This window comes from Lactuca virosa, chromosome 4 (assembly GCF_052849685.1).
Source record: "Lactuca virosa cultivar CGN04683 chromosome 4, Lactuca_virosa_CGN04683_v6, whole genome shotgun sequence".
NCBI lineage: Eukaryota > Viridiplantae > Streptophyta > Magnoliopsida > Asterales > Asteraceae > Lactuca > Lactuca virosa.
In genome coordinates, this window is record NC_136429.1 from 462,142,294 (window position 1) to 462,162,887 (window position 20,594).

General features: G+C 40.1%; 1 protein-coding gene across 1 annotated transcript; it reads left to right on the forward strand.

The window, feature by feature from the left end:
* Positions 1 to 15,956: 15,956 nt before the first annotated feature.
* On the forward strand, positions 15,957 to 19,343 carry LOC145106803 (uncharacterized). Its single transcript, XM_079043735.1, has one exon. It carries the CDS (start codon positions 15,957 to 15,959, stop codon positions 19,341 to 19,343), a length of 3,387 nt encoding a protein of 1,128 aa, XP_078899861.1.
* The last annotated feature ends 1,251 nt before the right edge of the window (positions 19,344 to 20,594 follow it).

Sequence of the window (20,594 nt, forward strand, 5' to 3'; positions counted from 1 at the left end):
TAATAGTCAACAAGAAGTCTCCATTTTCTATGATGGAGTGAATGTTACAACAAGGCAATTACTTGACTCGCAAGGTCCACTCACAAAGAAAGCACCCCCGGTGATAAAGCAAGTAATTGAAGAATTATCTAAGCATTCTAGAGAATACCACAATCCAAGGAATGATGTGACAAGGGGATCAGCTTATGCAGCTTCAGAAGATTTGTTAGCAGTCATGGCTATGTTGAAAACCATGGATAGGAGGATGGATAAAATGGATCAAACGATACATGCTATTCGGGTGGGTTGTGAGAATTGTAATGGACCTCATCTTACTAGAGATTGTGACTTGGACGAGAATGGGAATAAGAAGGTGCAAGTATGTTACTCAAGTGGTGACCGATATGATGAAGATTGGCGGAAACCCAAGAAAGATTGGCTTCCTTATGATAAGTACAAGAGGGCTAAGGAGGAGAAGTTTAAACAAAAAGGAAGAGGTTTTTACCAAAAGGAGGAGTCGGCACAAGAAAGAAAACCAAGTTTGGAAGAGATGCTTACCAAGTTTGTAGCTGCTTCAGAAAAGAGACACAATGACCAAGATGCTGCAATACAAGAGACAAGAACAATGCTTAGGAATCAGCAAGCATTTATCCACAACATTGAGACACAGCTGGGGCAACTTGCTCAACAAATTAACCAAAGATCACCGGGAGAACTTCCAAGTAAAACCGAAAACAACCCACGAGGCGCACATATAAATCTTACTCCTCTGGCCCCTATTCAGACTGAAGAACCCAAGGAATTGCAAAGGGAAGATGCAGAAAAACAAGACAAAAGTCAAAATCTGCATGATACAGAAGCTACTCGCCGAGTTCAGAATATGGACTCGACGAGTCCAGTAACCATTCCAAAAAATCAGATTCCTGAAAAGCCCTTTCAGCCTCCAATGCCATATCCAGCCCGAGCTAAACAAGAAAAGAAGGAAGAGGAATACCATAAGTTTCTTGACCATATAAAAGCTCTTCAAATTAACATACCATTCATCGAAGCAGTTGCGTAAATGCCAAAATATGCCAAATTCCTCAAGGAGCTTTTAACCAACAGAAGGAAGATGGAGGAAGTAAAAAAGGTAGTTCTTAATGAGAACTGCTCAGCTGCCATGTTAAACAAACTACCAAAGAAGAAGGGTGACCCGGGAAGCTTGACTTTGCCTTGCCAATTTGGTAACTTGGCCACCATTCATGCTTTGGCTGATTCGGGAGCAAGTGTGAACCTCATGCCTTATTCATTTTTCAAGAAATTGGATCTCCCGGAACCAAGGCCAATTCGAATGGCAATTCACTTAGCAAATAAAACAGTCACATTTCCAAGAGGAATATGTGAGGACTTATTGGTAAAGGTGGACAAGTTCGTATTTCCCGCAGACTTTATAATTCTAGACATGGAAGCGGATCCTCAAGTCCCGATCATCCTTGGAAGACCTTTCCTTAACACGGCAAGTGCAATAGTGGACATGAGAGACTCGAAACTTACTCTACGGGTGGGGGATGATTCAGTCACTTTCGGGGTTGATCAAGCTATGAAGCATGCAAGGAATAGTCATGACACGACATTTTCAATTGACATGTTGGATGAATTGATGGAAGAATGGGATAATGAAGACCCAAACAAGTCTACCATCATCTTTAATGAAGAACTTGATGCTGAAAAAGACCTACTGGAAATTGAGAGACTACTGGAAGAAGCGGATTATGAGGAATTAATGAAGAACTTTGAGCACTCTACTCGCCGAGTGGACTCGATCTACTCGCCGAGTCCAGTTGAACAAACCCGAGAAGTCGTGAATTCTGCAGAGGACTCGCCGAGTCCCATACCTGTACTCGGCGAGTACAACATGCAGAACGCAAAAACAGAGCTCAAAGCACTACCAGATCACTTGGAGTATGCCTTCCTTGAAGATGGTCATCAAAAACCAGTTATAATAGCTTCTGATCTCTCAAAATCTGAAAAAGAAGAATTAGTTCAAGTCTTGAAGAAGCGAAAGCGGGCCATTGCATGGAGCATTACCGATATCAAGGGAATAAGCCCCTCTTATTGTTCTCACAAGATTAACCTGGAGGAAGGAGCAAAACCAGTTGTGCAACACCAAAGAAGATTGAACCCAAACATGCAAGAAGTGGTCAAGAAGGAAGTAGTCAAGCTCTTAGATGCAGGGATCATTTATTTTATTTTCGACAGTCCGTGGGTGAGTCCTGTCCAAGTGGTGCCCAAGAAAGGAGGGATGACGGTCATAACCAACGAGAAGAACGAGCTTATTCCGACACGAACGATAACCGGTTGGCGAGTGTGCATCGATTATCGAAAGCTAAACGATGCCACTCGTAAAGACCATTTTCCTTTACCTTTTATTGATCAAATGCTAGAAAGATTGTCGGGCCATAGCTATTATTGTTTCTTAGACGGATTTTCGGGTTACTTCCAAATACCCATAGACCCAATGGACGAAGAAAAGACCACTTTCACTTGCCCAAGTGGAACTTTTGCCTATCGTCGCATGCCCTTTGGGTTATGCAATGCACCTGCGACATTTCAAAGGTGCATGACGGCCATATTCCACGACATGGTGGAAACATTCATGGAAGTATTTATGGACGATTTTTCTGTTTTTGGATCTTCCTTCCATGATTGTCTCACTAACCTTGATTTAATGCTTGCAAGGTGTGAAAAAGCCGACTTAGTCCTTAATTGGGAAAAATGTCACTTTATGGTCAAGGAGGGTATAGTTTTAGGCCACAAAGTTTCCAAATCGGGAATTGAGGTGGATCGGGCAAAAATAGATACAATAGCCAAATTACCTCCACCAACTAATGTGAAGGGCATTAGAAGTTTTCTAGGTCACGCAGGTTTTTACCGGCGTTTCATAAAAGATTTTTCTAAAATAGCTAGACCTTTAACACAATTGCTTTTAAAAGATGCACCATTTAATTTTACTAAAAAGTGTTTAGAGGCTTTTGAATTTTTGAAAGAAAAATTGACTAATGCCCCGATCATTGTTGCCCCAAATTGGGGTTTACCATTTGAAATAATGTGTGATGCTAGTGACTTTGCATTAGGAGTTGTCCTTGGTCAAAGGGTTGATAAGCACTTTCGACCCATTTATTATGCAAGTAAGACTTTGAATCCTGCCCAAGAGAATTACACCACCACCGAAAAAGAATTACTAGCTGTGGTGTATGCTTTTGACAAATTCCGCCCTTATCTAGTTTTATCTAAAACCACTGTTTTTACTGACCACTTTGCTATCAAGTATTTGTTTGCCAAGCAGGATGCCAAGCCAAGATTGATACGTTGGGTTCTACTTCTACAAGAATTTGACATCGAGATACGCGATAAGAAAGGAATGGAGAATGTAGCAGCCGACCACTTGTCAAGGCTAGAAAACCCGCAATTGGAAAAATTGGTGGAAGATAAAGTTGGAGATGACTTTCCGGACGAGTACATTACGGTGACCACGGGGGAAGAGCCATGGTTCGCGGACATAGCTAATTACTTAGCTAGCAAGTACATCCCAAAAGATCTTACTCGCCAACAAAAGAAGAAATTATTTTCAAAAATAAAATACTACTTTTGGGATGAGCCATATCTTTTCCGAAGTTGGGCGGATGGAATCATTCGAAGATGTGTATTCGGAAATGAAAGTCGACAAATTTTGGAGCATTGTCATAGCGGGCCCACCGGTGGACATCATGGAGCACACTACACTGCTAAGAAGATATTCGATATTGGGTTTTATTGGCCCACAATTTTTAAAGATGCTACCCAATATGTCAAAGAATGTGATGCATGCCAAAGAGCGGGAAACATTTCATCCCGAAACGAAATGCCACAACATAGTATTCAAGTGTGCGAAGTATTTGACGTATGGGGGATCGATTTCATGGGACCATTTCCCATGTCAAAAGGCAGCAAATATATATTGGTGGCGGTGGATTATGTATCCAAGTGGGCGGAGGCACAAGCTTTACCAACTAATGATGCTCGGGTGGTGGTGCGATTTTTGAAGAAGTTATTTTTGAGATTTGGAGTTCCTAAAGCCCTTATAAGTGATCGAGGCACTCACTTTGCCAATGATCAATTAGAAAAGGTGTTAAGGAAATATGGGGTAACCCATAAATTCTCTACATCTTACCATCCACAAACAAGTGGGCAAACTGAAGTGACAAATAAAGCCTTAAAAAGAATTTTGGAGAGATCGGTGGGGAGAAATCGGAAGGAATGGTCGGATAAGTTAGATGATGCACTTTGGGCCTTCCGAACAGCTTTCAAAACACCTATTGGTACTACACCATATAGGCTAGTTTATGGAAAACAATGTCATTTGCTGGTGGAAATAGAGCATAAAGCTTTTTGGGCTTTAAAAATGTGCAACTTTGATATAGCTGAACTTAAAAACAACCGGTTGATGCAAATGAATGCTCTTGAGGAACTTCGCAATGAGGCCTACACTAACTCCTTAATTTATAAAGAGAAAACCAAGAGTTGGCATGACAAGAGGATCAAGGGTAATAAAGATTTTCATGAAGGGCAAAAGGTGTTGCTTTTTAATTCAAGACTCAAACTTTTTCCGGGAAACTAAAGTCAAGATGGGATGGTCCAATTCTAGTGAAGAAGGTGTTTCCACATGGAGCTATCGAGTTATTGTCAAGAGATGGCACCCCTTTCAAGGTTAATGGACATAGAGTGAAAAAATACGAAGAAGGAATCCCGAGAAATGAAGACATGGAAGAAGGGCTGCTGCTGGAGGGAATGGCAGAAACGTAGAATGGAAGGAGTCCAGCTAATGACTCCTTAAAAAGAAGCACTTCCGGGAGGCAACCCGAGTTTAGAGTTTGCATTTCTTTTCCCTTTGTTTTCTTTTTCATTCCTTAGGATCTGTTTTCTTTCATTCTTCTTCTGAAATTATGTTTAAAAATGATTGCTTGAGGGCAATCAATGCTCAAAGTGTGGGGTGGTGGTTTAAAAATTAAGTTTTTTTTAAAACTGTATACTCTACTCGCCGAGTTTATACGTATTACTCGGCGAGTACCTATTCGAAATCCCCGAAAATCGCGAATACGCGTTTCTACTTGGCGAGTAGATGTTTTTACTCGGCGAGTAGAACATTTACACGGGTTTTTACAATCGGTAAATTAGGGTTTCTTTTTCTTTTATTCACTTTCACCAAACCACTCATACTCGCCGTGCACTTCGACTCTCAAGCCATTTCTCCATTTTTTTTCTTTCTTGTTGAATCTCCATCCACCAAGAAAAAAGGTATGATTTTTACTCTCAATACTTGTTAACGATTGCAACTTTATCAATTCTTGGTTCTTATTTTGCTTAAAATCCGGATTTGGGGGTTTTCTCCAATTCTAGGGTTTTGATTTTACTATGAATTAGGAAGCTTTAGACAAAATTTCTTATGGATGTGTGTTTAAGGGACTTAGTACAGCAAACCCCTTTGCAAAATTAGGTGTTTTCATTGACCTAATAGGGTCCGATGGAAACCTGCTCTCGCAGTTCATCCTACTCGCCGAGTAGTTCATGAACTCGGCGAGTAGATGCTCTAACAGACCTGTTATAATTGACTTTAATTGCTGGGTTTTGTTTGTTGTTGTTTTCTTGATGTTTTCCTGCAGAAAGCATGTCCAGAAGAGGTCAGAGTTCAAGGGGAGGAGGTCAAGGAGACATTCCATGGCTTTCTTTTCAACAAATAACTTCAAGATCTTCACAAGCCCGTGCAAAGAACAGATTGGAGGCTCTCAAGCAGAAAGAAATTCACCTTCCCAATGCAATCGATTGGGATTGGTTGGGTAAAAATGGTTTGGAAGAGGAATTGACACCTTATTTGGTGAAATCTTTTGACTTGGGTGGATCCACAATCATTTGTGATGGATGGTTGCAGCTATTCAAGATTCAAGAACCTGTGTTTGCAGAGCTATGTTGGGAATTTTTTGCTACCATCTCATTCCGGGGTGGTAGTGAATATTATAACCCCAATGTCATTTCTTTTTCACTTGGAGGGGAGCTGCGACAATGCAGTATTGCGGAACTTGCTTGGAGGATAGGCATTTATGATCAAAATGCCATGTTGACGGAATATTTTGAGACCTTCTTAGAGCAATGCCACAAAGATCTCCCCGAAGAAGTTGTTGCTTCCACTTGGTGGAATACCATTGCGAACCGGGTGTACATTCCATCTTCTGCACAAGAAGGCCATATCCGCTCGCCCATTCATCGTCTCATTCACCGCCTCATTGCCAGCACCATCAATATGAGGAAGGATGATGACAAGGTCCCAACCCTTGATATTTTCTACCTTTGGAGCATCATCACCCCAGACGTCTTCTGCAACTTGCCTTATTGCTTGGCCAAATATCTTGCAGACGGAGCGGTTAAAGAGAAGATTACCTCCAAAATTAATGGGGGAATGTTTGTCACAAGAATTGCAAGATCATTTGGGATTTTGGATTTACAAGAGGCGAGGGCGTTGACTATCATTACTCCTCCTCCATTTAGCATTACATTATATCGGAGGGCGAGAATTGTGGAAAAATTTGGGGATTCATATGCAATTCCACATGTAGACGAGGTGGTTGCTCCCGAGATACCGGGACGAAAGGTTAGGCAAAGGAATGAACGGGCCCGAGAAGACCCACCGGTTATTCCGGTGGAAGATGAAAATGATGGGTGGAATCAAGTGGAATATCGAAGATATTTGGATGACATTGGGCAAGGTGTTAATTACAACAATGAGTTATTCAATTATCTTTTTCAGCAAATGAACATCGCCCCAAGGCCCGGCCTCGGGTTCCCTTACATCATGAATTGGGAGGAGAGGATGCGGAGAAGAAACAATCAAGAAGGAGGCAGTGGCGCAGGAGGGGCAAATATGGAAGAAGAAGATTGAAGATTGGTTGTTTTTATGTTTTTATGTTTTTTTTATGTTTTTATGGTGTTTGATTATGAATTTTGTTGAACTTGGATATTTATATTTTTAGGACTTTGGTTTGTTTGCTTTCACTCGTGGTTACATGTTTTTCAGGTTGGAAGATTAGGATGCATATAGGAGTCTTTTTGGTCAAGGTTCAAGTGAGGATTGCTTTAGATGAGAGTGCGGAATGTTTCAATTAAGGTTGAGTCCTTTAGGATTGGGAGTGATCAAGTGTGTTATTACTGGAGGAGATAGGAGAAGAGTCACTGTAATGTCCCGATCTAGCACTTCAGTCAAGAGTCAACGAGCAGGAAATTTTATTTTTGAATCAGAGTATACTCGCCGAGTGCATCTAGAGTACTCGCCGAGTACATGTGTAATTACGCGATTTTACTGCAAAATGACGATCTACTCGCCGAGTTTACGCCTAACTCGCCGAGTCCATCAACATTTTTCTACTCCAGAGTTGTTTTGGGCACATTCATTGTCCCTATCCATATTTCTCGTTAAGATTCATTCCTGGAGGTTTCTAAGAGCTTTGTCTTAAATATTTGAGTCATTTATATGTTTACCACACGCGACGTGACACCCAAGGCATGGATGAGCTGTTCCCATGTCTAAAGTCATTCGAAGTAGGAGCTTAATTGAAGATGATCAGCCTCGCGATTGCTACTCCAGGGGAGTTTGTTCCAATTCCTTCTACATTTCATATTTTTTTACTTTTGATGCATAACATGCAATGGGGACATTGCATGAATTAAGTGTGGGCTAGGGGGTTGGTTACATTGTATTCAACTTAGAATCCTAATTTAGGTTTATTTTCAAAAATCGTGCATAAAAAAAAATTGCTAGGACTTAACTTAGAAAATTTTGGTAAAGCAATTAGGATTCCATGTTAGAGTTATGTTGATGATTGCATGAAGACCCAAATGTTTAATTGAGCCTATATACGTTCTAGTGCATTTGTGGCCTCCTTATTCTAGTGAAATCATGGGACAAAAACACGATCTCGCTTGGTTTGAAGGATGCAATATGTTTAGCATCGTGTACCAGAAATGTATCCAGGAAAATTTTTATCTCTAATCAATAAAGGTTGAAGTTGAGCGCCCCTGCTTAAGCATGTAGGTATTGAGAGAAAAAAAAGTGAGTTACATGAGAGAATTACAAGAAAAGTTTGAAGAAATTTTGGAGCAGTTAAAGTAAAGATTAAAAGATCAAAATTCCAAAGTTCAAAAGTTGAAGATACCCAAAAATCAAAGAAAATCAAAAAGGTGGCAAATTTTGAAGAATTCAAAGAAATTAAGGTGCAAACTATCAAAGAAAGTGAAGAGTTCCAAAAAGTTCCATAGTGGTATCGAAAATTGTAATTTTTAGAATATGTATGCTTGGGTTGCTCAACCAAAAATACCTTGAGGCTAGCAGGTTCTCTGCGGATGGATTCGGAGGGATGCATAAAATGGGCATCGTTCAAAAGAAGTGGGCGAGTGTTTATGAGGATTGTGAATATTTAGAGTTTTGGGGGGTCATTTAGGAGAATTTTAGACACAAATGCATGCGTTGCGGTCTTGGCATAATGGCTGGGTTGAATTGGAGTTGTCTTATGTGATTCTAATGTGCTAAAAATCAGTTTTGCTTGGGGGCAAGCAAAAGTCAAGTGTGGGGTATTTTGATATGTGCACAATTAGCCATATGTTTAGTATAGATTTTTATTCATTTTTAGCTAATTATGTGCACAATATGGACAAAAGGTACTTAATAATGTCTAAATTGTGTTTTCAGTCCAGAAGACATGCTTGGAAGCAAAAAGGAATAAGGAGAAACAATTAGAAACCAAAGAATGAAGAAAAAGAAGATATCTGGAGCTACTCGGCGAGTCCACGAAGTTACTCGGTGAGTTTCCGAGAATATTCGCGAAGAAAAGTCAAGAGTCCTTGATAAACACGTATTTTCCACATCTACTCGGCGAGTAGGTCCCCAACTCGCCGAGTTGACCCTGTTTTGTGATAAGTATAAATTCGGAACCTTATTCCGAATTGGGGACTTTTCTGGCTTTTTGGGAGATACACCTGCGATTGAAGAACCCTTTGGAGACCTGAAGAACCCTAATCTTTGATCTTTTGAAGACTAAAGGCGAATTAGGTTATATTTTCCACTTAATCTTAGGATTTAATCATGACTAGCTTAGTTAAATTCGTTTTTGAGCTTGTTTCAACTGTAATCATGAGCTAAATTCGTGTTGTTTCTGTTTAGGAAAAACCAAGTTACTCCTATGGTTTGATTATTACTTCTATTGATTGTTTATTGGTGATTTTATTAAATTAAGTTTGTTAAAGAACCTTATGCATTAACCATAACTATTTTCTGTTAATTGGAAGACAATTAAGTTGCATGAACATCTCTTAGTTGTTAACCTCATATGTTTATGTGAACACTTCATCATATGTCTAGGATTAATGAACATGAAACTAGGATTAATTAGAGAATGGGTAAATTAATGTGTGAGCTTGTTTGAGAAACCAACAAACAAGAGGTTAGTTGAGTCACCAACTTGATTAACCAATTACAAATCTTATTTAATCCAAATAAATGAACTAGGGAGTTAATTAGTTTAAACAATTGGGCACTGCTTGAATTGATTAATTTTCTAAGGGTTAGTAATAGTGAACATGAATCTAACCACTATAGTTGGTAACCAATAACAATTAATTATCATCTTATTATACAAATAACCATAGGAGTGAATTGGTTGGACCTAAACAGAAACTTTCTATCAAATTTGGTGAATTTTTACTTGTTTTTAGTTGTTTAGTTAATCACTTGTTAGGTGGTGTGTTTAAGTTTCTAGTCTTGTAAAACTAGAGAAAAACCCTTTACTTTTATTACTTGTGTAGTTAAAATTAGTTATTAGTTTAATTTCCGTTCCCTGAGTTCGACACCCTACTTATCCAACTATACCACTAAAAGACAGGTTCACTGCCTTTGTGTGCTAAATTTATCATTTTAAAGTAGGAATAAAACCAGTGCATTTCACACACATCAAGTTTTTGGCGCCGTTGCCGGGGAACGGTTCAAAAATTAAATCTAATTCCTAGTTTTATCGATCCTTTGTGTGAGTTTATCTTGCACAAAGTAATTTTTTTTCAGTAATTCCGTAAGTAGGTTAAGTTTTAGTTGTTATTAGTTTTTAGTCGTTTCTATTTAATTTTATTTATTTCTGAGTTTTAGACAGTCTACTCGCCGAGTGCAATCGACCCTACTCGGCGAGTTCGCTGCTGTTTGACAGTTTAATTTTTATTTTAGTTCTGTTTCATCTTTTGTTCTTTTTACGCGTTTTTCTTGTTCTGTTGCAGGCTTTTCATGACCAGAGGATCCAACACTCCACTGATTCCCCCTTTTGAAGACCCGGAATCCGCATTGAGGAAAAACAGAGGCAAAGACGTTGAAAGCTCGAATACACCCAAGAAATCGCCTTTGTCTAGCTTGAAGACGGTTTTTGGGAAGAAGAAGAGCAGCAAATCAGGAGCATCCAGCGCCTCTTTAGCAAGCGAAGACCCAATCAGAGAGGATACCGAGTACGAAACCGAAGGAGAAGAAGACCCTACATTCGGGCACGTTTCCGATTCCGACGACGAAAGCAGCTTTTTGATCTCAAGTTTGCTAAAGAAATGGCATGACATAGTATTCAAGTTTAGCTGCTTCATCGATAATTTTCGATGTAGGGTCCTTGATGTTCGCTTTCCATTTCTTTGGTTTGCGATTATTCAAGATTTCGTATGGAGTAATGGAAAATCTTTTGTTGAGGAAGGTTCGGTTTTGGGTATAGCATGCAGCAGCAATTGCATCAGCCCAGAAATACAGAGGTAAAGAAGAGAAACTTAGCATGGTACGGACTGCTTCACACAACGAACGGTTTCGTCTTTCAACTATGCCATTTTGCTGTGGAGTATAGGGAGCAGTGGTTTTTGCTCGTCACTTATAACCTGCAAAAATCAAGCAGATTTAGGAACCCAAATTTGCTTGGGTCCACGTGAGCCTTTTACAGAATAGGGAATTGCAATAGAAAGATCAACCATATAAGTTATTTTTATTAATGTGGTTTTATCTTTCCTTTTGATGGTAAAAACCTTGAATTTGTTTAAATCAGATTTAGGATTTTTGTTTTGATCTTTAATAAACTTGTTTTTGTGATTCCTAGGGTTAGCTGACGTCTTCTTTGTTTGCATTTTTTTCTTCAGATACGAGCTTTCCTTTTCCCTTACTATCCTTGACATCCTTGTTAGGATTCTGCTTTGGTTGAGAATGAGGAGGATGGTATTTAGGACCGAAACTTGTCTTTCGGTTCTTATCAAGACTTGTCTTGGGAGCGAAACCAGTCTTTCGGTTCTTGTCACCATTTGTTCTGGGACCGAAACTAGGCTTTCGGTTCGCTTGACTGCAGGATTCGCAGTGAGTGCACGGTTCTGAATTAGCCTTCGATCCTGCTTTCGCCTTGAGATTTGACGCCTTTTCTTTGTGAACATAACTGGAGTTTTGAGAGTTCCAAAACTGCTTTCTTTCATTAAGATTCTTTTGATATCTTCTGTTTCGCTGGCGTTTCTGTTCAGCAAGCTACTCTTGAGACTTGTGTATGTTTGCCCTCGGCTTTGGTCTCTCAGCTTGAGTTTCGCTCTTTAAAGAAGAGGTTTCGCTTGCAGTCGATATAGGTTCGCTTGGAATTTCTTTGGTACCACTTGTGCTTGGTACGTCAAAGCTTGTAGACTTGTTGAGTGGTTCCGCCACATATCTGCCTTTAACCCTCCATGAGGTTCTCTCTGATAAACCGACAGTCTCATCTGCATTGTCGATTGGGGCAGACCAAAAATAGTTATCACAACCACCAGCGTTATCTTCGTTTACAATGGCTGTAAGTTCGGCTGTTTGTTTCTGAGTAACCCATGTCGTGGTGTATACCTGATTTGGTACAGTTTGTACCTTTTGGTAAACCACTGCTTTCGGTTTCAGAGTTTTGGATTTATCTTGGGACATCCGAGCGAACTCAACCGAATTCTCAGATATAAGACCTTTGGTGGGTTCGGTTTCGCTTTTAACAAATTCAGAACAGTCAACCATATCCTCTACGGAAATTTCACTCATATCACTGTCCTCGTCAAATTCAGAAGTATTCTCAACATTTATTTTGTTTTCTGAACTTAACTTGGCATTCAACGAGTCAAATTTTTGCATGGTTTCGGTCTTGATTTTCAATTTATCATTCTCGTCCAAAAGATTTTTGAGCATGTCCTTATGGTCTTTGGACTTGATAAAGGACTCGATTTTGTCCAGACCAACCCTGTAAGTGTCAGAGATATTATCTGAAGAAACAATAGATTCACAGTTATAACCATCAACATCAACTTCGTCCTCCTTTAATTCTAGGAAGGGCAAAATCATTTTGTGAATCTTTTTGCTAATTTCACAATCTAAATGCAATTGAGTTATATTTGTATATAAACGTTTGGCAATCAAACAAAAAATGTTTCTTTGTTTCATAATTTTCAAGTTATCGCGTTGTAAATAAATGACTTCATCTCTCGTCCTAACTAACTCTAACTCTGTCTTCTCTATCCGCATCCTTCGCACCTCATTCTTGGATGTCACCCTGCTAAGTTGATCGGTTAGGTTAGCATTTGAGAGGCGTGTTTGCATTAGACTGCCGCTTAAATTAGAAAATTTGAATTTGAATTCGTTTAATTCTTTTTCATAGTTTGTTACAGGTATTTTAAGTGATTCGAAAATAGATTGTACCTTTCTGATCAACTGATCGCAGTCATTGATCCTTTCGCTCATAGGTTTCGCAGTGAAACACTTGTCTTCCTTCAGATTCTCCTCCTCACGTTCGCCTTCGGTTGTATAACCCCTCATTTGTGACACTCCAGCTGTCACCACCAAGCATCTCCCTGCAAAATCAGCACCATCTTCTTTGTGATAACTCAAATTTAAGATATAGAAATATATATGTAATTAGATTATATCATTATAATAAAATGATTAATTCAAGGAATAATGAGGTAATTAGTGGAGAATTATGGAGATTAATGGCAAAAACCGTCATCTTCATTAGGGCTGTAAATCCGAGCATATGAAAGGGGTTCCTCAGTTATGGACTTAGGCATTATATATAGCATGTAAAATCGAGTGAAAACCCCACAAAAATTCTGGAAATAGACTGAGAATCGAAGGAGAAGTACGAGCTAGAAGTTCTTGGGGATTTTCGAAGTTTTCTAGCAATTAAGGTATGATTCCTTGATTTTAGTTTGATATAGTTTTTGATTAAGTATATCTATCTCCATTTCGTGTTCTGGTTCCATCAGTTCAGGCCAATTGTTATCTAATAGGTGGAAAATTGAAATAATATAATTTTAGAAAAGAAAGTTTGAATATATGTTGATTTCAGTCGTTTTTCTGAAAATTGTTTATGGTTACATGTTAGTGGGAGGTGGAGAAGATTAATGGTGATTTTATATAATTATTCAAAAAAATTTGGTAATATATGGAGCTGTAGCAGCTTAATAATGGCAGAAAAAAATATATGTATACGGGTTAAGAAGAAGGCATTTCGGGTTCTTTTGTTGGGTGGGTCAGAAAACAACTGCATTCAAAAATATTAAATCATATTTTATTACAATAAATAATTTGTGGTGGCACATTGAATCTCACGATTTGAGCCTTCCTTTTTTTTAATTTGTTAGTTGCAATTTTAGCCCCTATAGTTTCAACAATTTACTGATTCCATTTTGCAACAAAATTCAAGAACTACGTGACATCCTTCCTTTTTTGGAGGTTAAAACGAAAATTACGTGACTAGTGGTAATATGTTAGTCCTTATGTTTTTTTTACTAAGGTCATCGCTCTAAAAGTCCACATTTCAGCCCTCATTATTTTATTTTCTTAATTTAAACCATAACAAAAAAAAAAGTATGTGAAATCATTATATTTACGTCTTGATACTTTTAAGTAAAGATTTTGGTTATCGAGGAAAGCATTATTTTGTTAATTATTTTGGAATATTACTTTTATTAATATTTTGGGAATATTAGCATATCCAGGCCGAAAATATATATATGTATATATTTCTAATAAAGTGAATAGATAACAATTATTATTGGCCGAACGAGACACGCGTGTGATGGAACCGAAACGGATGTTGAGGATATTATCTAGGGATGTTGCCTTAGGAAAATTTATTGTTGGAATGTAGGGTGCGTGTAGCGTGACGAGCTTGGTTAAGACCTACGCCAACAAGGTGAGTTTCGTGTGAATTTTGTGGTTGCTTGCATGAAAAGTTGATTCTAAATTATTTGCAATTATATGTTACTGTTGTTATTGCTATGGATATTTGTGTGAAATTTTTGTGAATTATTTCATATAAAATGGTGAAAATGGTGGGTGACATATATATAGGGAACAGGTGTATTTACACGGTCTTATTATTAGTCGTCGTACAGGGTGTTAGTACGCGGCGGAGAGCTTACGCTCTGTTTATCTAGCCGTAAGCATATTTGTTGTGCCCGGCGGAGGGACTTGTTCCCTGGAAACGACAGTAGTTCCCTAATGTGTCACCAAGGGTGGAAAGAAATGAAAAGAATTATATTTGATAAATTGTTGCATTTATTTTTATTTTATTGACGTCAATATGCATGAAAACCACGAACTCACTAGGCCCTAGGCTTACCCATTAGAATCTTTAAATGCACGCAACCCAGGAAATAATGTAGCAAGTGGCAGCGGGAATGGAAATGATAAAGTTCAGACTTGAAGAAGGCGACAAGTTTTGAGGAAGACGTAGCGCACCAAGTGTTTACTTAAATTTCTATTTGCTTCCGCTATTATTATTATTAATAATTACATTAGTATTTGAATCTTAAATTTTGGAGGTTTTGGGACTATGTTAAGTTATATTGGTATTTGAAATTTGGGGCGTTACAAGTTGGTATCAGAGAGTTGTTTAAGCAGATTAGTCGTTGTTTAAACGCCTAAGCTTAAACGGGAGGAGCGGTACATCGCCTAATCTGGAATGCGTCTCGTTTGTAGGTACTATGGATCATGGAAAGGCAATCGTCGATGGTGGGGTGTCAGTTGAGGGTACTAGTGGGTTACTTCCCCACGAGAAGTTGAAGGCCGAATTAGAGCTCTCTGATTCGGAAGGCAGTTTGGAACCAAAGACTCCACTCAACCTCTCTGAGCGGGATGAAGAAGACGAGGATGTGGAATCTGAGGTGGAGCCCGACGAAGATCCTGAGGAGGAGCCCGAGGAAGACCCTGATGAGGAACCCGAAGAAGACCCCGAGGAGGAACCCGAGGGAAATCACGTGGAGTACCAAGTGGAACAAAGATACAAAACGTTTCATATGCCCTATGTGGAGTATACGCCAACTAGTCCTGGTACCTATTGGGAGCGACTTTATAAAGATGAAATGCCACAGGCACAGCTCGAGATTCACAGTTTGAAAAGAAAGATTGAAGAGATAGATGAGCATAGGTCAAGGCTCGTACAGGAGAACCAAATACGTGTTGAGGCCGCTGAGAAAAGTAAGCGCAAGATACGAAGGTTGGAACAGGAGGTGTTGGAGCTAAGGAAACCCATTATCACTAAGTTGTGGGAAGGGTTTGTGGCTCGGGCAAAACAAGCCAAGGCCACAACTTACGGATTCCTAGATAAGGTGGTTGGAAGAGACCCACCTCAGGCCGAGGTGCTGGTCATTCAAAGTGGTCCCGGAGATCGAAAAGATAAAAAGATAAGGTAGTACTTGAAGGAGGGAAAGAGAATATTGAAATATGATGACATCGTTTTTAAAAAGTAGAAAGTAGGAGTAAAATGATTTGTCTTTTTTTATTTTCTCTTGGTTGTTGGCTTAAGTGACTTGATGTGAACAAGACATATGTCTATTTTTGAAGTTTTAATAATATGGAATAAAATTTATGTTTGTTATACTTATTGTGTTATAAACATAAATATGTAGTTAATATGTCTTCACGAAGATCTGGGAGGTTCACTAGGGTCACTCCGGAGGAAGAACGCATCCCAATTGGAGCTTATGTTAGAGCACCAGGAGATGTACCAGAAACCCCACTGATCCCAAATGCTAGTCGTGGACAGGGCCAAGGAAGAGGTAGGGGTAGAGGAAGAGGCCGAGGAGCTGTTACAGCACCGATACATGTACAATCGGCCCATGGAAGCTCCGGATCCCACCGCGGTCGAGGTCGAGGTCGAGGTCGCGGAAGGGGTCGTGCGGCAAACACGATTACTAGAGAAGAGTTGGCTGATGAGATTGCTCGAGCAATTCGAGGCACCTTACCAGATGTAGTTGCTCAGGCACGAGAAGCAATAATGGGTGAGTATGAAGGTAACTTGGGTGGAGGTGAAGAGGACTACGAGTACAGTACACCAAATATGAGTCGTGAACCAAGTATTGCACAACCCACAAGGCATCATGGCAACCACGATCGGCGGGGTTGTAGTTACAAGACGTTCATGAATTGCAAGCCACCCATTTTTAACGGAGAAATTGATCCCGTTTTGTCATCAACATGGATCATGGAGATTGAGGGAACGTTCGATACTAGCAAGTGTGCGGATGAGGACAAGGTGATTTATGGTGCGACAATGTTAAAAGGGGAGGCAATACATTGGTGGGGCATGGTGAAGGAGGTTAGGGGGCGTGAGGCGGCCAAGAATATGTCATGGTATGAGTTCCTAAGAATTTTTAAAGAAAAGTTTTGCCCTCGTACAACGGTTAAACAGTTGGAGGAAGAATTCTTGAGGTTGGAACAGGGGAATATGACTGTGCGAGAGTACACCACTAAGTTCACGGAGAAAGCCAGGTTTGCCGAATTTTACGTTTCTACAGAAGAAAGAACGGTGGAACGCTATATATGGGGATTGAGAACAGCTATCCGTGAATTTGTGCAAATTCAAAAAGCGGGTACTTTCCAGTCTGCTGTTGATGCTGCAGAAGGTCGCGAACGTGAGAAGAATCGTCAAGGTGAAGACAGGGCTTTGGGGAAAAGAAAATGGGATGGTACGAATAATGATTTGAAGAAAGGCAAGACTTCAGGGCAAGAACGTAAGGTTGATCAAAGCTCTGGAGTAAAGCAATGTCCGAAATGCAACTGTTATCATAAGGGGGAGTGTAACATGAATCAGAAAGTTTGCTACAAGTGTGGGAAGCCAAGGCACATAGCCACAGAATGTAAGACAGGAAGGGTATGTTACTGGTGTGGATCCCCTAACCACATTAAGTCGAAATGTCCCCAGAGTAAAGGTAACAACAATCAAGGCAGAATAACAGGCAATCGGTCGGCGGATAAAAAGGCTGACACTGGTAGACCAAAAGCTAGAGCTTTTCGCATGACGGCTCAGGAGGCTCAGGAGACCCTGGATGTGGTGACAGGTACTTTCCTAGTAAACTCAATTCATGCTAGGGTGTTATTTGATTATGGTGCAAATAGATCTTTTGTGTCTACTACTTTTTGCAAAAACCTGGGTAGAAATGCAAAGACTCTAGAACATGCCTTAGAAATTGAAACTGTTGACGATCATTGGGTAGTAGTAAGAGAGGAATATGATGATTGCTCTATCGAAATAGAAGGTGGTGTGGTACCGTTAAAATTATTACCTATAGCCCTAAGTGATTTTGGTATTGTTATAGGGATCGATTGGTTGTCGAAAAATCAAACGATTATAGATTGTGAAAATAGGATTGTTCAAGTTTGGGTGCCAGAAAAAGGAATGGTAAAGATTTATGGTGATCGGCGAGTTAAGGACTCTATTTTAATATCAGTGACTAAGGCAAATCGTTATCTAAGGAAAGGGTGTCAAAGTTATTGGGCATATGTTCTCGATGCCAAGCAGGACAAGCCTGAAATAACACATATACCAGTTGTACGTGAGTTCCAAGATGTGTTTCCTGATGACCTAACTAGCTTGCCACCGGATAGGCAAGTGGAGTTTCGAATCGATCTTACCCCAGGAGTAGCACCGATAGCTCGTGCGCCCTATCGGTTAGCACCAACCGAAATGAAGGAGTTGATGGCTCAGTTGCAAGATTTGCTTGACAAGGGTTTTATTCGGCCCAGTACCTCACCGTGGGGTGCACCGGTACTGTTCGTCAAGAAGAAGGATGGGACAATGCGAATGTGCATTGACTACAGGGAGTTAAACAAGGTGACTATAAAGAACCGGTATCCACTACCGAGAATTGATGACCTATTCGATCAACTCCAGGGGGAAAGTTACTTCTTAAAGATCGATTTGCGGTCGGGGTATCACCAGCTGAAAGTCAGAGAAGAAGATGTGTCGAAGACAGCCTTTCGAACTAGGTATGGTCATTACGAGTTTTTAGTAATGCCATTTGGTTTGACCAATGCACCAGCTGCATTCATGGATCTGATGAACCAGGTGTGCAAGCCATACCTAGACAAGTTTGTAATTGTATTTATCGATGACATCTTGATATACTCTAAAAGTAAGGCAGACCATGAGAAACATCTGCGGATAACACTTAGTTTATTGAGGAAAGAAAAATTATTTGCCAAATTTTCGAAGTGCGAGTTTTGGCTTCGGGAAGTCCAGTTTTTGGGACATGTTGTAAGCGAACACGGTATCAAGGTGGACCCAGCAAAGATTGAGGCGATTGAAAAATGGGAATCACCAAGAACCCCATCAGAAGTTCGAAGTTTTCTTGGGTTGGCAGGATACTATCGAAGGTTTATACAATACTTATCGAGCATAGCTGCACCGCTAACTACCCTGACAAGTAAAAATGTGAAGTTCGAATGGAAGCCAGAGCAAGATAATGCCTTTAACGTCTTAAAGGAAAAGCTTAGCAGTGCACCAGTATTATCTTTACCAGAAGGCAATGATGGCTTTGTTTTTTATAGTGATGCATCCAAGTTAGGCTTGGGGTGTGTTTTGATGCAAAACGGTAAGGTGATTGCTTATGCCTCGCGACAGTTAAAGGTTCACGAGCGTAAATACCCTACGCATGATAAGGAGTTGGCTGCAGTAGTGTTCGCTTTAAAGATTTGGAGACACTATTTGTATGGGACAAGGTGTCAGATCTTCACTGATCACAAGAGTCTGAAATACTTGTTTGATCAGAAGGATTTGAACATGAGACAACAACGGTGGATGGAGCTATTAAAAGACTATGATTGTGAGATATTGTACCATCCAGGGAAGGCAAATGCTGTAGCTGATGCACTAAGTCGTAAGGAAAGAAGAGAACCACCTAAGATTCGAATGATGAAGATTAGGGTAACCACCAGCTTACTAGATGATTTGAGAAAGAGTCAGGAGGAGGCATCGAAGGAAGAGAAGTGGAAAAGTGAAGGAGTGGTGGGAGTAATATAATCATTGGAAAAGGATAGTCGTGGCTTGAAGTGTTTTCAAGGAAGGGTTTGGGTACCACGAGTGGGTGAAGTGCATAACTTACTTCTCAAGGAAGCGCACATGTCAAAGTACTCAATCCATCCAGGAACAAACAAGATGTATCAAGACCTACGGAAATCTTACTGGTGGCCAGGGATGAAAAAGGATATAGCCTATTTTGTTGAAAGGTGGTTGACGTGCTTAAAGGTGAAGGCTGAGCACCAAAGGCCATACGGTCAGTTACAGTCAATGGAGATTCCAGTGTGGAAATGGGATCACATCACAATGGAATTTGTGACTAAGTTACCAAGGACACCAAAAGGTTATGACGTGATTTGGGTAGTCGTGGATAGATTAACCAAAACGGCGCATTTCCTTCCGATTAAGGAGACGTACCCGTTAGAAAGGCTAGCTAAATTATACGTTGACGAGATAGTGAAACTGCACGGAGTTCCATTATCTATTGTTTGGGGTAGTTTCCAACGAGAAATGGGCACTCGAGTAAAATTGAGCACGACATACCATCCGCAAACAGATGGGCAAAGTGAACGGACAATACAGACCTTGGAAGATATGTTACGGTCTTGTGTTATTGATTTTGGAGGGTCTTGGGAAACTCATTTGCCGTTAATTGAGTTTGCCTACAACAATAGCTATCATGCAAGTATAAAAGTCGCACCATATGAGGCTCTATATGGTAGGAAATGTAGAACTCCATTATGTTGGAATGAGGTGGGGGAGAAACAGTTGGCTAGACCTGAACTTGTTCAGCAAACTACCGACAAAATCCAGGTGATTAGGGATAACATTAAGGTTGCTCAGGATCGACAGAAAAGTTATGCAGATAAGCGGAGAAAGCCAATAGTGTTTCAGGTTGGTGATAAAGTTATGTTAAAGGTGTCCCCATGGAAGGGCGTTGTGCGTTTTGGTAAGCGGGGGAAGTTAAGTCCTCGCTACGTTGGACCCTTTATAATTAAGGAACAAGTTGGAGAGGTGGCCTATAGATTGGAGCTACCAAGGGAAATGCAGAGCATTCATAGCACGTCTCATGTCTCTAATCTAAAGAAGTGTATAGCGGACGCCGCCATGGAAGTGCCACTTCAAGAAATTAAGGTTGATGAGAAGCTTCGATATACAGAAGAACTCGTCGCGATTATAGATCGAAAGGTCAGAAAGTTAAGGAATGTGGAGATACCACTAGTGAAAGTTCAGTAGAAGTATCATAAAGGTTCA